Consider the following 18,332-nt stretch of genomic DNA (forward strand, 5'->3'; position numbering starts at 1 on the left):
ATAGTAGGTACGATATTGGATATCACAGCTTCCACATATTTCTCATAGTATCAGAGCGAATTTTTTCTTGATCAGTCAGCCTCTCTTTCTTGTTTTCCTATCATCCTCTCGGTATTTATTTTTCTTGGCTCTCTATTTTTCATTTAATAATTATGGCCTTTTTCTACTGTTATTTCTAATTTAGTGATGATATAACGTTATCGTTCTTTTTCTACCACTCAGATAACTCAGGCATGGTTCTGGTCACTCAAGTCCTCAAGGGTGACAATTATCCTCTATGGAGGCATGCCATGAAGACTACTCTCTTTCTAATATCTTTTCCATTATTATATAATTTTATTGTTGTATTCTATTATATCTAAAGGCTTAATTTGCATATAAAGCACACTAATGCTATAAACAGTGCAAATAATTTAAATCATATTTCTAATATAAATTTCTTAAATTTTCTAATTGTCATGTCACAATATATCCAACAACATTGCTTCTACAATAACTAGAAATTCTTGTTAACCTCGCTGACATTTAGACCCCATGACCTTCTTCAGAAAAAGAAGCATGCCAATCACTTGAGCTAAACCACTTGAGGTAACTCATCTCACCTTCAAAAGAAAAAAAAGAAAAGAATTGCCTACTATGAGGATTCAAAGCCACATCCAACTATGAATGTGCTTCCATAGAGAAGGTGACATTTTCCTACGAAACAAGCATATGAGAAAGGGACATGATAAGTATTAAGGAAGGGAACATCCCTGCATAATTAGGTGGCCAAGCACCATGCAGAATTAGTCTTGGTTCCTATAATTTATAATCCATTATTCCTGAGTATCTATAGATGGGCAGTGTCATGAGGTTCATAAATTGCTATACAGCGAATATTTTTCTCCCTATTCTCTCTCTGGTTGTCAATTTCCTTTATACGTAGATGTCAAAAATTAGAGGCACTCAGCTATGTCTTATCCTTTCGTTACATAGAAATTAGTTAAAAACAATCATATCATGCTATTTGGGATCTAATTTATCGTTATATAAATTCCTTTCTTGTTTTCACTCCCTTGCAATGCAAGATGACTCATGCATACAGAGAGTGCTACTGTAGCATCAGAAAGATCATGTATCAGAACTTCTGAAAAGGTTAATAGTGGGTTCATCACTGTATATTGTGGAAATGCTGTGGTTTTGTTAACTAGATCCTTGTCTTTATTTATTTCTCTAAGCTAGCTAGATTATATTATTCAAATTGATGATGCTGTCTTCCAAATGGAATTGTCAGAAACACCAAGATTCATGGTTGTTTAATCATGCAAGTTTAAACCCAAGAAAATTGTCAGAAACTTTAAGATTCCTTCAAGGCAGCACAAATCTCAACCACTCTCTAAATCTGCAATGAAAGAAATGGAAGCAAGTCCGCTAGGTAAATCATATATCCCACGTTACATGTTGGTTCGATTTTAAAGTGTTCTAAATGAAAATCAAGTTTCCTCAGGTGGCTAGACAGAATAATGAGTTCATTTCAGATGCAGATGCTAGCTAAATCCTTTTGCAGTGTACACATAACCTTGATATAAGCATTAATAACATTAAGATTCATGCTAATTGCATCGAATGACAAAACTCCGCTAGGCAAACATGTTAAGATGATTTCGAAACCATTCATGATTCCAGAATACTAATGTTCTAGTGGATTGTGGTTCCATCCTTCAAGCAAAAGAAGGATTTACCAAAAACGATGATAATGCGAGGATTGACCGATCTTCCCCAATTTTTTTTGGGGGGTCCAGAAGTTTAGACCTAAAAAAATTATTCAATCCTTTACACCATCCACCACTGGATCATTCACTCTTTGCTTTGAGATCCGTCTAGACGGATGAGCGACGGAGTTCGGGTGCTTTGAGATTTGTGCAGCAGGCGACCCAATGCTAGATAGGTGCAAAAGAAGGCAAATCATTTTTTCGCGTAAAAGACATGGCTGCAATCATATTCTAAATTGAAGAGATAAGCAAGGATAAATGGTACATCCTAAGTGTAACCTCAATATTGTAGTCTCATACCATATACTTGGCAGGTTACTTTGAGGACATATTATTTATTTATTTATTTATTTCATTGAATCTCGAGCTATACAGTAAATTTAACTTTGCTGTATCCTGTTATGTATCAGTAGGGCCCACCAATCCTGACCCTATGTTAATATGCTCCCTAGGAGCAGTGGAAGTGAAATGGTCGAGGGATGACTCAATAATTCACAAAGGCTGTAAAAGGACGAAATGACAGTGTGAATAAAATCTGAATGCTGCCATCCCTTTGTGCGGATAAAGCTAAGCAACCAGCCCCAGCTTTGAATTGGAAATTGTGAAGCCCGTAGCTTTTCCGAGACGCAGCTCCACAAAAAGCAAATGATTGTACACTTAATTGCCCTCCGAAAGTTGGAATTCCGCTTCCCAATAGAGATGTGCGATCTCTGGATCACCCTTGGCTGCACTTAGAATTAGAAGAAACTGAGCAAAGCGACATTAGCCTAAGTACAATTTGCGCTGCATTCTGTCCATCTCTCACTGAATGCTTCTTCTCAACTTAATGTTCTAGTCGATCAATCGACAGCCTTCTCAAAATCTTTTTAGAATAGAAATCAAATGAGTCTCAAGTCTAATTTTGATCCAAACTCGGAAGGAAAAAAAAAAAAAAAAACAAGGCCAATCAAAAATGGATGCATGAGGCATAGAATTGGGTGTACATTATAGATTTTATAATTTGATAATATGTAAAAACCTTTGATTGATGGCTTAGTCACAATGTCGAATTTTGTAGAGTGATAATACATTTGGTAGTATAGCTAATAACATTTTATGAGTGATTGAAGATTTGATTAGTGAATTATTTAAACTTCTTAGACTCAGTTAAGCTTGAAACATAATTGATTTCGACTCAATTCAAAGTTATTAAGCTAATCAAGATAGGTTCTGTTTGGCTTCGAAATTAGACCCGTGTATATTTTTGTCTGCACATGTGGACATAAGGTGCTAGGGCTAACTCTTTTGACACTATAATAAGGACTACCAATGCTAGGCTCTCCTTAACATATAGTTGCTTTATTGATTTACAAGTTACTTTTTGGCTGTCTTTTGGGCAAAACAAATAAGTGGGACTGTAACTCAAGAGGATTTGGAATCATTCAATACTCAGTGGGACGAAAAGCTGTCCCTATTCAGACCTCACTATGGCCACCTTAACATATGGGAAGCAAAGGAAGAGTGGAAGAGCTTGTTTTTGTATGTCTTAAAACACACTGCTGCTTCCAAGCTCACCTACTATATCACCTGCTTGAAATAAACACACACACAGAAAGGTAGAACACACCCACTTTATATTAAATGTGGCTTCCAGAGCACAGCTTTTAGGGTGGTCAAGGCACATTTCAAGGGAGCAATTGGGCATATTGCTCAACTGGTGCAACATTCCATGTGTAAGCTTAATGGTAAAAAGTAACTTAAGGAAATGTAATAGCTTATGATCGCAACAAATTGTATTGCAAGTAGAACAATTGGACCTTGATTCATCTAAAAATAGCATATAAAAAAATTGTTTCCTTTCGAAAGTTGATTGGGAAGGGACATGGATGAATTTCTTGTCCTTGCTTTCTCTAAAAGCAGAGTAGAGATGGAATCTGGGCCATCGGATGTTGACATTCCTTGAAGTTCTTTCTTGAGAATGACATTCCTTGAACTTGATTTAATTGTTTTCTTCTGCTTTTTTCAAGGATCATCTTTGTTCTTGATTCCCTTGAACCTAGCTTTTCACATGGGCTGACTTACATCAGTCCCCCTTATCCAGTCCTCCATGCTCCCTTTTTCAGCTTTTCCATGACAACAATGCTGATGTTTTTTTCTCCCTCAGGCCCAAATAAGCTGTAACTCGGTGTTTGGAAACGATTACCAGGAGAAAAAACAAGATGAGAAGAGATGCATACCCTTCTCTTGGTAAGAAAGGAGACAGATCTTGTGAGGTCATTCATTTGGAAAAGAGTGACTCCTGCATTACTTGAGCATGACTAATGCATTTTTGTTTTGATGAAGTATCAATGAAGAAATATGTATCACCTCTTAAAACATGACTATTTTAATTATTAAATGTTTTTCTCATCCTTATTAGTAGATAATTTTCAGGTGGTTTGATATGAGAATTCGACGATGCAGCTTCGTGGATTAAACAACATTAGCCAATTGTTGCAAAATCATATGGAACAAATGCTCCTATCAAGCAACAAAGCCTCATGAGGAGTGCTATTGATATAATTGCGTGTTCAATTCTTCTTGTTTTGAATACCTAAAACATAGAAGTACCGATTTCTGCACATAACTATGACTGCATTTTATTTTTTATTTTTTGTTAAGTTGGACAAAATTCAATACTAAAGCCTATGATATACTAGAGGAAATCAAATTAATCATTGAACATGATAGAAAATAATAGTTTGAGGGTGCATGTCATTTGCAACATTATCCAGCTCCTCTTCTCTATATTGATGGCTGTAGTTACGCTATTAAAATTCTATCGACAACAAATATTGTCTATTTCTTGGATTAAGAATAATGTGGTTTATTTATAAATTACATGAAGAGTATAAAAAAAAATAGTTGTGTTTTCTTTGAAACCTTTCCCTATATTATAGAAGGGTGTCCATCCACTACATGGAGCACCTAATTTAGCAACAAATCATAGAGAAACTGTAATCTCAATAGATAAAGTAACTACTAATTATTTTAGAGAAGTTAGATTATCTATATTATCATTTGGCATAAATAATCAAATTTAATAAGAAGAAAAATTTTAAATATTCAAAAAATATAGAAGAGCAGCAATGTGAACAATTAAAAGTTAGTTTAGGATAAGTATAGCTGTAAGTTTTTCTTTTCTTTTTAATAAAGAAAGATGATTCAAAAATTATATTGAACCAAAGGTCACAAACAAACAAAAGCTATTGAAAAATTAGTAAAATTGAAAATAAATTGAAGCAATAGAAGATGTATTTCAATTTACATAAAACATTAAATTTTTAAACCCAAATTTCAAATATGCATTGAATATGAAAGTTATTCAAGTAGAGACGTGTATATATTAGAAGAATAATGAATGCATATTGTAGTCTCAATGACACAATATTTTCAATTTGAACTTGCTCAATCATATAAATTCTTAAATTTTTCAACCATACAAATTATGTTCAAATCTAGGGGTGGAAATAAATCAAGCCAGGTGAGGTGTGGTTCAAGCTAGAATAGGTTTGGTACATAAACTCAGCTATCTACGCCAAATCTATTTATAATTGAGCTAAAAAGAATAAACCATAACCAACTTGTTTATTTTTGATAGACCCGATATCTAAGGCACCAACCAATTAGTGCTTCAATTGTCAAATGCACACAATGGTAAATGGAAATAGAATAGAGTCAAAAATAGGGAATCAAAGATTCTATATTCAAATAAAGTATAAAAATTAAATAAATTTTTTTTGTAGAGAACAAAATATATAAATCCTAAATATTTTCCTTCCATTTTTCTCTATGTTATATCTTATTCATTCTTTTAACAACAATTAGTAATATGAACAACCTATCAAGCTAAATCAGTCCTTTATTAGGCCATGGCTCACTGCCCAATCATCAATATCCTAAAGTTTGTGGATTGATTTTAAGAATATGATTAACCTATGGTGACCCATCGAGTTGGAGGACCAAATTCATGCATGACCAACTTATAATTGATTCATCTAGAATAACCTAAACCTAACCCAATTATAAAGGACCCTTGTGAAAACTTATTTATTTTGTGAGTTTGGGTAGGTTTGGTAGGTCCAAGTCAAAAATAGCTATTCAAATGTCATGAATTCTCATTGTATTTTTAATTTAGAAAATAAATCTAAATATATCACCATCATATTTAAGACGTCTCATAATTTCTTTTTGTGAAGAAATATGTACGTATCTGATATCTCTTGATTCTTTTTAAAAAGTGAAATATTTCACCTTTGGAATTTGAATTTAATTAGAAACTCACCTATTTTGTTTAGAAAAGGCAATAATTGTTCTCTATCCATATTATATATAAAAAAATAAAGATATCACCTTCTGGATTCAAAATGAGGATCTCTTTCTAAAAATGAAAACAAGGATGTGAGGCTTTTTGGCTAGACCTATAGAGAAGAATTTTCTGCATATATGTATCCTTATAATCTCCCATATTGCATATTTTATTTTCACAAACATGTTGTTTACATATATACCCTTACAAAGCTTATCTTTTTTGCATACATATCCTGACAATTAACTTTGTACCACAGCCATTTACCTGTTAGATGACCAAATTACCTACCAACGAGTTGCAAGGGTTTATGATTTGAGCTATGATTTGGCCGACCTCCAAGTCATTTTTTTCTCTTTTATCCTAAAAAATATCAAATTAAAAATTAAAAAAAAAAATGACATATTTAAAGAGAGGCGAAGATGGGGTATCAGTTGGGCCCTTAGTGGGAGCAACTTGAAGGCAAAGAAGGAGGAAGAGGAGGAGATGAGAGGTAGTAAAGACTAAGAAAAAGAGCACCTAGCCCCATGGTGATGTCCCTTTTTTAAGATATGTTGTAAGATCTAGAATAAGAAACCAATATTATCAACCATAAGTATCACATCATCATCCTTTAGGACGACAAAGTCCTGATAGAGTATGCCCTTGAGGTCAAAAAGTTTTAAGCTTTGGTAGTAACAGAAAGGGGGGGAGGAGGGTTCAAAAAAGAGGAGCGAGGGGGAGGAGGGTTCAGATTAGGTAAGAGGAAAAGTGAGGCCTCAGTTAGTTGAGCTAGTTTGTACATGCCATGAGGACTAGTCCAATCTCATAGTGACACCACAAGTCATTTTGTCAAAAAAGGCCATGTTTGCATTGGCGGTAGAAATGAAGAAGGGATTGGCGATGGCAATGAAGGATGGAGAGAGGAATTTGATGGTAACCATGACCAAGGCATGGCTAAGGAGATGAGGGTTAGGGCACTAGTGAAGAAAGGGGAAAAAGAAAAAGAACAAATAATAGAGTGGAATCTTCAAGGAATTTCGGTCATTTGAATAAAAATATAGTTTTAATTGAAGGCTGGTGTAGTTAGACTAAAATTATACAAGTGACTACAAAAACAAGTGTATTGTTGCAAAAAAGTAGGCTTTGTAAATGTATATATACAAATAAAATTTTATGAGGTTAAATATACAATATGAAAAATGTAAGGGTATATATATTAAAAACTCAGAAGTTTTTTTTTTTTTTTTTTGTGAGAACTATGATTCAGTAAAGTTGGACAAAATTGGGTACGGGTAAGATTAAACATAGGTAGGTCTTTTTTAGCAATGCAAGAAACTTTGTTGAATCTTCAAATTGGTTATCTTGATTTATTAGTGATATGTAAAAGTTTATCCCTAATAGAAATTAACCTTAGACTCAAGTTGCTTGATCGCAAGATCTGACATAGGTTAGAATTTATTTTAATACTATAGGCATAATTTTAAAAAATTTGTTCATAGAAAATGTAAAATTAATTGATTTTGTGTAAATAATTGTCTAGTTGCCATTTCATCATTCTGTAAGGATTCCTTTAAAAATAAATTGATAATTTATAAAATCTAAAAAAGTAATTCCTTATAAGACTCAAAAAAACTATTTTACATAAAATGAAATCTTATGCTATTTGTTTTAGTACAAATATTGATAGATAATCAGACATCACATCTAGTGCTATTATAACCTATTAGTAACCTTAAAAAATGTTAAGTTTATGAATTTACTTAGTGTATGATAGTTGGCTTGATGTTAACTAGTTGTGAGGGTGTATGTCAAACATTGTAGACCTTACATATTCAACTATGCTTCAACATAGAAAAATAAATAATTAGACTATTGTTGTCAAACATATCACAACTTCTAATTATGATATGCATTTATTTATTTTGTACAAAAAAAAGATTAAGTTCTTCGTAGGATAAACTTCAATGCAATCAAACAGTAAAATGTGGTTAGCTCCTTCAAGTTATTATGCCAGCAGAAGTTTTAATTAGTAGATAATGCTCCCCCAGTAACCCAACCAGGAGCTCTATTTTTTTTGCAATACATCTATGATGCATCAAAGCTCAAAATAGAGGGTAAAAGTTGGCATATTCAGGAAGAATGGGGTGATAAGGGATTGGATCCTTTCTATCTCATCTAGTAGAAAAAAAATAAAAAACATTTCACTTATTTTGTCTACTATATTACCTATAAATCAAAATTTATTAATGACTAATATATCATTAAACTATAATCTTGAGCTAACTTTTCTATAGGCATTACATATAATAAGATACTTTGCTTTCCTTTCAATGTAGCAAATAATACTCTATAAGTAACATGCTGCCACTTTTAAAAATTTTCCTATATATATATTGTTCATTGCTTGACTTGAACTAATTTAGAAGAATTAGATTATTATGTTTCTATTTCTCTTTCAAAGAAAATATAAATCTTTGTCTTTTAGATGAAGTGGTAGTTATTTTTTGAATTTTTATCGTTGCATTTATGTATGCAGAAGACACTAACAATTGGGATAAAAATGTGATTAGAAAAATTTATAGTGTAAGTCACTAAAATTAGCTTGATTTCTTGATTCACGTTATAGCTTTTAAATAAATTAACCACTAATTAACCATAAAAGGCTGATCCAGAACCTAAGTTAGTATCTTGTTGATCGTGAAGCAAAAAAGATTGCTTGACTTTTCCTCAACTTAACTATAGCAATTCCATGAAACTTTCCTTTACATTTAATTTCTGAAAGCACTTCAACATTTGCAACTTTTTGTGGATCCCATCACAAATACTTCTAGTATGACCTGTTATTTTTTATCAGAACAAGTTAGCCTGGTTTTGATCAGGTCTAGTCAACTTCCACCATCGTAGTACATAGAGTTATTTTTGCAATAAAAAAAATTGATCTGAAATGCCTAAAAGTTTTTGGTTAAACCACTTTAGTCTTTCGAGACACTTAGATTGCAACAAGCATGCCCAAGACGAATCAAAATAATGGATCCTCATCCAATCAGGTCATTGGAATCGGGACTGGAACTGGGCATACAAGTAGTGAATATTTATATGACAATAAGATCTAACATGTTGCTTGAATCAGAATGGAAAGATTGTGGGAGTATAATGTGTACTTGATATATCATTATGACATCGATCACCAAGCTCTCTCCAATCAATTGTTTGATTAATTTTCAGACAATTAATTTGAGCTCATCTGATATGGTAGTTTCTCTTAGAGGGTGTGATGGGTTCAAAATTCCTCAAGCAATTGTTTGGAAACTTTTACAAAGGATATACCACGAGATCGGAACAAATTTTATCATAAAAACAAAAAGATTAATGTTGAAATTAATAGGAAAGAAAAACACTAAGAATGCATCTAGATATGTCCATGGATAACATCACATATCATTATAATTTCAGTACTATTAACATGAAAACCTTGTTCAGATCCGCATGGTTGTCAGGCCAGCAATCTTAGATTGTGGTTTATAACTGCGTTTCGTTTTTTTTTTTTTGTTAAGACAGGTGGATCATACTTGACAAGTACGGATACATCTAATAAAATCAAAAAAACAGAATACCTCGAAATGACAGAGGCAACTACCCATCACCAGCCTACAGGATACTATCAAAATAATTGGCTACATAAGCGCCACTCAATCTGCAATCCATTAAATTTACAGAAAATATGCTTGTTTTAGAAGGCTTCTCCGTCCCATAACTACGTATTCCCGCATGATGGAATACGCTGCGGAAAAAAAAAAAAAAAAAAAAAAACAAAAACACACAGACAGGACACACGTAACAAAAGCCAAAACATACCCCACTACGGAGGCATCCCTCTCCCGCCACCTCCATAACAATCACCACCACCATCACCTTCCCCTCTTCCCGAGGCAGCAACATTGACAAAGAGAAAAATAAAGGAAAACGCAAAGCAAAGCTGACCCTCCTCGCCTGTTGCTCTGCTCCCCTTGGCACCTTTAACTTTATTCCCCTTTCTTCTTTTTTCTCCTCCTCTACGGCTCTACCCTTCCTCCCTAGAAAACCCAATCCCCCGTCCCTTTTATAACTCCTTACCCACGCTCTCCAGCCCATCTCCACATCCAAACAAAGTACCACTTCCCACAACAAGACAAAGCCCCCCCTCTCGTAAGTAGTAGTGATCGTAGCAGTAGTAGTAGGATAAGAAGAAGATCACAAACAAAATGGAGCTTCTCTCGCAAATGTGGTCACTCCTTGGCCTCCTTACGGTCCTCCAAAACGTTCTCCCCTCCCAACTCCTCTCGCTGCTCCATTCTCTCTGGCAGTCCCTCCAGGACTCCCTCACTCCATACTCCTACTTCGACGTCCCGGAATTCCTTGGCTCCTCCGCCGTCGAGCCCAACGACCTCTACCGCCAGGTCCACCTCTACCTCCACCAATCCCTCCTCCACTCCCCCACCCCTTCTTCGGCTCCATTGCCACGCCTCACCCTCTCCCTCCCACGCGGCGCCGGCGGCGACCCCTCCGCCGCAGCCGCCAACCCGGTGCTCTCCCTATCCCCGAACCACTCCCTCGAGGACTCCTTCGCGGGCCACCGCCTCGTCTGGACGCACCACTCCGACACCCTCCAGGACTCCCTCGAGGAGCGGCGCTCCTTCGCCCTCCGCCTCCCGAAGCGCGCCCCCGCCTCCGCCCTCCTCCGCACCTACCTCGCCCACCTCTCCGCGGCTGCCGACGCCCTCGAGCGCTCCTCCCGCCCCCGCCGCCTCCACACCAACTCCCCCCGCGGCGGCCCCCCGTCCTGGTCCTCCGTCCCCTTCCGTCACCCCGCCACCTTCGCCACCCTCGCCCTCGACCCCGCCCTCAAGTCCCGCCTCCTCGCCGACCTCTCCGCCTTCGCCGCCGGTAGGGACTTCTACCGCCGCACCGGCCGCCCCTGGAAGCGCGGCTACCTCCTCCATGGTCCACCCGGATCCGGCAAGTCCTCCCTCATCGCCGCCATGGCCAACCACCTCCGTTACGACGTATACGACCTCGAGCTCACACGCGTCTCCCACAACTCCGACCTCCGCTCCCTCCTCATCCAGACCAACAACCGCTCTCTCATCGTCATCGAAGACATCGACTGCTCGCTCGAACTGACCGGCGACCGCCGCCGGTCAACCAAGTCCACCACCGCAACCTCCGATGCCAGAAGCAGAAAGAAAAGGCAGCGGCTCCAATCCTACGAAGATTCCGACAGCATCAATGATGGCTGCGGCGATGACAGCGACGGGAGGGTGACGCTGTCGGGGCTGCTGAATTTTACGGACGGGCTGTGGTCGTGCTGCGGGGAGGAGAGGATAATAGTGTTCACGACGAATTATGCGGACGGGGTGGACCCGGCGCTGCTGCGGGCGGGGAGGATGGACGTGCACCTGAGGCTGGGAGCCTGCGGGGCCCACGCGGTGAGGGAGCTGGTGGAGAGGTTCGTCGGGGTGGCGGAGCACGAGCTGCTGGGGGTGGCGGAGAGCTGCGTCCGGGCAGGGGCGGAGATGACGCCGGCGGAGGTGGGGGAGGTGCTGCTGAGGAACCGGGAGGACCCGGAGAAGGCCGTGAGGGAGCTGGTAGCGGAGCTGCAGGCGAGGGTGCGTCACGGGGGTGGTGGTGGGAATGGAGGGGGAGAGGAGGAGGAGGGATGGGAGGAGAGGGAGGAAGGGTCGCCTACGGAGAGCTGGGAGGGGTCGCCGGAGAAGGTGGGGAGGAAGGGGAGGGCCGGATGGGAGCGGAGGGTGAGGTTTCTAGGCCGGCTCAAGAGTTTGACCAAGTCGGATTCTGGGAGAAGGGGGGTGTAGAATTTACATTAGTGGTTAATTGTGACTTGATGGGGGGAGTCTCTTCTTGCTGTAAAATTTGTGTTAGCTTTTGTTGTGAGATAATTTTGTTAGAGAGCTTTTGTTTTCTATGTACAATTAAGTAGTATGATTGTTTAGCTTCCATCTTTTTTGTGGAGTACTCTACTATCATTTAGGCTCAATCTTGGCATAAGATTATCACTTCTAAATTATGTGGGCTGCGAGTTTGTTACTCTTATCCTAGGAAGCATGAAATGGTTGAAATGGTTTACACTCGAATTGTGAATCAATTCGAGTTCTTCCGCAAATATGGGATCGGTTTTGCATAGGCTTGCAGGTGTTATTTTGTTCATGATTTTTTTTAATGAAACTGGATGATTAAGATGTATAGATGGTTTTATTATCCTCAACAAAATCTCGTTAGTTTTGAGCTCTATTTCTAAGTTCTTGATGGCTATCCAAGTCAATTATTCATACCATTCACCACATTTCAAGTATAAAGAAAAATCAACATTTAGACAAGTAATTATAGTTTCCTCATCCTAACCTTTTGATTGATATATTTATATACATTTTGGTTTGTCATTGCAAATTTTTTGTTTGGTGATTACGGGATGTGTTGGCATTAGGTTCCCAAAACACTCGGTTTGTTCTCGGAGCAATTTAATGTCATAAAATATGATGCAAAATGTGAATCATGAACTTGAATTCCCATCATGTAGTTCCACTACATGGGAAAAGAATAGTTGTCTTCTCGGTGGAATTGGTTTAGCAATGGAGGTAATCGATGCGTTCAGCTTTTATAATGCTAGAGCAACGGAAGGTGGACCACTTAAACCAATTGAGTGCAGAGGGAAGTTGGAGACGGTGAGAAGAATCTAACTAGACGAACTCAGTGTTGTTGCACTAGCTCTCGTCTTAGTATGCCATGAAATCAAGGTCATCGTGCAATTTTTTCTCGTTGGGAGAAAGGAAGAAAAAGAGGCATGACATTGCAAACAAATTGCAGGTAGATCATAAAGTTTTCATTTAATGAAAAGAGTAATCTTGATTTTGCACATTGCACCGGTGGAGGAGAAATAGAGATTAATGTTGCTCGGATTCGCGATCCCTAAAATTTCCCCCGATAACTCAACCCGCCAATCAAACGACAACACATGTTCAGCAAAATCAATGACATCAAATCTCCAAACAATCAGTATCATCGGTTACAACTCGACACGATCTCAATACACCCAAAAAGGCATATCGTGACTAACCAACAGATAAGAAAAGTGTTTGATCACGGCGCACTTAAAAAGAAATATCCCAACTGTTCCGATCAATAGATAAGGAAGGAGCTCAACTGCTCACCTATAGATCGTGCAATCCCAATCACTCAGATTCACATTCTCTCCTCTATAAATACTAGGCACAGGGATCCCCAGATATAGAGAAAACCTGAATATCACACTCTCATACTTCAATTTTTTTTTATCTCTCCTGTTTTCTCTCAAAATTTTGCCTGGCCTAATCATCAGAAGGTTTACAATCAGATACATTCCAACGACCTCTAATCATTTTTTGTGATTGCAGAACAACTCCAGCATCGTGCTACGCTCCTCTAAGTCAACCGAGCAGATTGGTGCATCCACCTATTAAGTTGGGTTTTGAGTAGCAACAGAAATCAAAAGAGAGAAGGTAACAAGAACTCCAAAATGTGAATGAGCAAGATAGAATGGCAAATGAACAATCACATATTTCCAAACCTTCAACAAGCCCGTTATCGGCCTACTCTTTGCTAAGCCAGACCCAGCAGAGCCCTGGCCCATTTCATTAAACATCTATGACAAATGTCAGATTACTTGATTGGTCATGGTTTGTTCCTTTTATTTATGGTATCAAAGTTTCTTTATTCTTATTTCTATTCCATCAGTAATTTTATTTTTTTAAAAAACAAATTGGGGCCAAATAAAATGTAACAAAAAATCATGAAATTCTAGAATATCCTAAACACTTGGATGGGCCTTTTCACTCAAGAAAACTCCTAGCCTAATTGCTGAGCAACAATCAAAACCCAGGCCTAGTCTATAAGAAAGATCGGTATTTTGTGCTAGCAACTAGCCCAAACTTTGGGAACACTGGTCCAAATGGTGGATAAGGGATCCTCTCCCGTAATCCATAGCCATCCATGATTTGCATGATGGCCATGATTGAATGAGCCCCACGGGATACGGGATACATGGGGTTTGCCTCACGGGGCTGCATAAAACTTATCCAATCACCACCGTCTCATTAATAGAAAGTGCTTGTGCATGCTAAAAGTATGAGATATGAATATTTCTTCTGATGGGATGAGGAGCAACACTTAAGTGATCATAAGAATGAAATACATTAATCATAATAATTTTTTTAATGGAAATATTTTAAAAAAAATCTTGTTTATTATTGGTATAATGCTTCACCAAAAAAATGTTTAGCCATCGAAGGAAAGAATTTCGCATGCAATTAGTGGTTTAAAGAAAAAAAGAACATACAAAATGGATGTTCACACCATCCAACAAAGGCTCATGCAATAAATATTCATATCATCCAACAAAGGCTCACAAGAACTGTATGGTTGATTTCTATAAGTCGTTCAAAGTTGCAGAATTTTTCTAAAAATTGATATGTTTTTGTTCTCAAAAGTTGTTCATGTTTAATAAATTACTGCAAATTTTATAGACCACACTATTTAGCTTATCTACTCCTTTTAATAATTCAAACCAAGCTTTGTCTAGGATCCAACCTTGAGTTTTAGAAGTGCAACTCAACTAATTTTTCCACATTTTTCTTAACAAATATCATGTTTTATTTACAAATTTTTGTTGCTTAAGATGAATACAAAAAATTAATGAGATATCGGAGCAAATCAAACTATCTTCTGAATTGTCAATTTGATAAATTATCATTGTTGTTTATTGGATAAATCATAATTGGGGTGACTATAGTTAAGTATGCAGAAGCATAGGATTAAAAATCCGCACGAAACTAGGGGTTGGACAAGAATATGTTAGACCAAAGTTGAGAGGTAAAATAGAAAGGAGCCTATAACTTTATTTCATCCTCGCTCATAAAATAAAATTTGTCATGGTAAGGTGACTGAGGTGAGCTAAAACAGAAATGAGTCTATAACTGTATTTCACTCTTGCTCATGAAATAAAATTAATTGGGGTATTATATTTTAGGAACTCATTACTAGCACAGGAAGCTGAAAGAAAAAAAAAAGTCGGCAATAACTAGCACTTTTATCAAACGTCGACTTGATATTGCAAAAAATCATACTGCTGATTAATCAGCGATATTTTTATATATGTTGCTGAAGTCTTTTTTTTTGTAGGTTTTTTTATATTTACTGATATTTTAGAAAATCCACAAATATCTTTAGCAGCACTCAAATGTCACAGAAAGGAAAGGTAATAGGGAATATAATGAATAGTGGCAGAATACCAGAAATCTCAATTGTAATGATTACTTTTATATTTTATGATACCTATATAATTTACTTTGTCAAATACGTTTCTACAATATTTTTATGTACCGGTGATAATTATTTTTAATGATCGTTGTTTCATTCAACCTATATAGAATATGTTTGAAATAAACGCTATATTCATTAATGTATTATACAATGACACATCATAGAGCAAGAATTATGAAATAGAAAGGGTAGCTAAAACCATTCATAAAAAACAATAATTATTTTAATGATATATTTTAAGAACATCAATAGCATCCAACAAATCCAAATTTACAATATAAATTGCATTCTTAAACTAAAAGTACAAACATCCTATAAAAGTGACCAACCATAAATACTCATTACAATTCATTAGAGAATATCTACACAACTCTAGAAAAAAAAATAAATCCAAAGTAATTCACCCGATGCCTAAGTAGGCACACAGTAAAGTAAAAATAAATTAAGTATTTAGACCATAATTATGCAAATTCATATACAAAAATAATAAAATAATTTATAAAGCATATTATATCAATAAGTTTATTACAAAAATCGAAAACCATACAATGTCTACTCCAACAACATCTTCAATTCTTCCATATTGTCTGTCAGGCCTTATCATAGGCTCCTTATCCACTTTTGCATCTTAACATATATCTTCCAAAATTAAGTTTTCAGTAGATTCTTTCCCACAACTTTATTTAGGTGTTTGCTCGTAAGAGTCCTTACTATCACATCAAAATAAAGCATTTAATTCGAAACTCTTTATCACAAATTTGTTTCCTTCCTGTAAATAAAAATTCATATGTAATAATATAATAAAAAATAGCTTGGCTGATCAATTTATAAAGATAAATCATGCAAAATAAGACCTGTCTACGTTAAGCGAGCAATGCAAAGCAAGCCGCAGCCTCCATCTTGCAGATGACGACGCATTTGCTCCGCAACAAACACCTTCACTATCCTCTCCTCCCTTGCCCCTGATTGCACTCAACATAGATGATCGATCCCATCCTCCCTTAGCGATACCTGGTTCGACGCGTTCTCGTCAACAATTCTAATAAGAAGATGCCAAAGCTACAGACGTCGAACTTGAAAGGTGGGGCAACGGGTCTTGAGGGCCTTAAAGTGGTTCGGCAACCAACGACGGAAGGTGGAGGAGCCGAAGAGCGGGTAGCCGACGAAGACAGAGAGAATTGCAACTCCAGGGTTCCGCCGAAGGAGCGCATTCGAGGCCCCAGCATTTAATTAAAAAAAAATAAATTTTTCTATTTTTCTAACTTTTAGTTATTTTAAATATTTTAAAATATTTTTTGGTGAGACGTCTGAATGCTGGCTTCCGAAAAGATACGGTGTTTTAGAAACATTATGCATCTTCGAAACCATTGCTTCTCTTCGATTTTTGGAGATTAATTCTAATTCAATACAATTTCTCTCTAACTCACTGGTACTCTGTCTCTACAAATCCGTATGCAGAGAGATCAGCATATCACGTGCCTTGATCCAAGCAAGAAGGACTGGAGTGAGCATGAAGAGGATATAGAGCAGGTATAGATGGGCATCAGGTGGTGGACGAGTCTACGGGCCAGCCTCCATACTGAACGACCTTTGTTTGCTAACGAGGCTGCGAGTTTGAGGCAGTGGAAGAGGAGGCGGGCGTGAGGCGTTTAACCACGAAAGGAAGCGGCGTCTCCATACCAATCGATTTTGGTTGGGAGGAAGATCACGAACTCGCCGGTTGAGTCCTCCGCGAAACCAAACTCCCTGGTGCTGCGCGAAATCACAGAGGTGTGCGCGGAAACCAATTTTTTAATAAAAAAACCTGTAGTTCGTTAAGACCAATAGATAACTATTATATGCCGCTGCAACGCATACAATATATATTAAATTTTTTATGTCAATTAGGTTAGATCATCAATTCCAGCAAAAAAAAATCTAATATTTTATATACATACATAAAGTGAAAGAATGATCTTTCCTCGAATCCACCAGTGGATCATCCACCGATAGCTTTGAGACTTGTGCAGGTTGATAAATACAGAGCTCGGAGCACCTTATGATCTGTGCAATGGGTGATCTTATGGCGCCCAAATGAAGGTCAATTGAAAGATATAACCCCAACCCTAGATTTGTTAAATGTTATTATGGGTGGGCCGTGGCTCGAGGTGCATGGCACGTGCGGAAAGAAGGGGTCACCACCAAAAGACAGCTAAATTGATTAAGCACATAGGCATGGTTATACCCTAGACAACGTAGAAAAATCTCTATCCTATTTTGCGATAAGCTTCCATTGCATCTGAATGAAAGCATTCAGATTGTCAAAGATAAAAAAAAATATTAGACACCTCCACGTCGATCTTAGACGACTCTGGCCTCAGCCGAAGAGCCAACCACTCGAGGTGAACAACTTCGGCCCTAGCCGAGGATCCAACCGCTTGAGGTGAGCGACTTCGGCTCCAACCGAAAAGCCCATAAGCACGTATCGACAACGATTGACAATATTAACAACTGACAGCCCTGGCAATACGCAATCGTGGCAACTCCACAATCTGCACTCAACCAGCATTGCACGCCTCCCATGCGGATTGACTCCACATTACAGTCGTACCACCGGCCGTTACCTAGCCATCAGTGCACGCCACATCAGCCTAGGTAACGACAAATCCAGCTTTCCTATATAAAAGGATGGTCTGGAGGACCTCAAGTAGGATATTCATTTCACACAGAGCACTACACTCTGTTAAAATCTTCTCACTTCTATATTGTTGCCTCTCTATTCTGACTAAGGCATCGAAGGGCCCTGTCGGAAACTCTCCAACAAGTGAACTTTTTGCAGGCCATCTCCGAGATCGATACTCGACGCCACCACCAACCTACTCAGCTTGTCTCCAGCCGACCTCAGGATCGTCCAAACTGAACTCCGACCTCATTCCAAATTC

The 18,332-nt window shown here is 37.8% G+C and overlaps 1 protein-coding gene across 1 annotated transcript; it reads left to right on the forward strand.

Annotated features, from left to right (window-relative positions):
- The first annotated feature begins 9,873 nt into the window (after window positions 1-9,873).
- LOC103708667 (AAA-ATPase At4g25835-like) lies at window positions 9,874-12,220 on the forward strand. The gene has a single exon (XM_039129414.1). The coding sequence runs from the start codon at window positions 10,302-10,304 to the stop codon at window positions 11,910-11,912; it is 1,611 nt and encodes a 536-aa protein (XP_038985342.1). The 5' UTR covers window positions 9,874-10,301; the 3' UTR covers window positions 11,913-12,220.
- The last annotated feature ends 6,112 nt before the right edge of the window (window positions 12,221-18,332 follow it).

Source organism: Phoenix dactylifera, chromosome 8 (assembly GCF_009389715.1).
Source record: "Phoenix dactylifera cultivar Barhee BC4 chromosome 8, palm_55x_up_171113_PBpolish2nd_filt_p, whole genome shotgun sequence".
Lineage (NCBI taxonomy): Eukaryota > Viridiplantae > Streptophyta > Magnoliopsida > Arecales > Arecaceae > Phoenix > Phoenix dactylifera.

What these genes read in the sequence shown, in the direction of transcription:
- LOC103708667 (XM_039129414.1), top strand. Translation starts at nt 10,302, where the DNA reads ATGGAGCTTCTCTCGCAAATGTGGTCACTCCTTGGCCTCCTTACGGTC.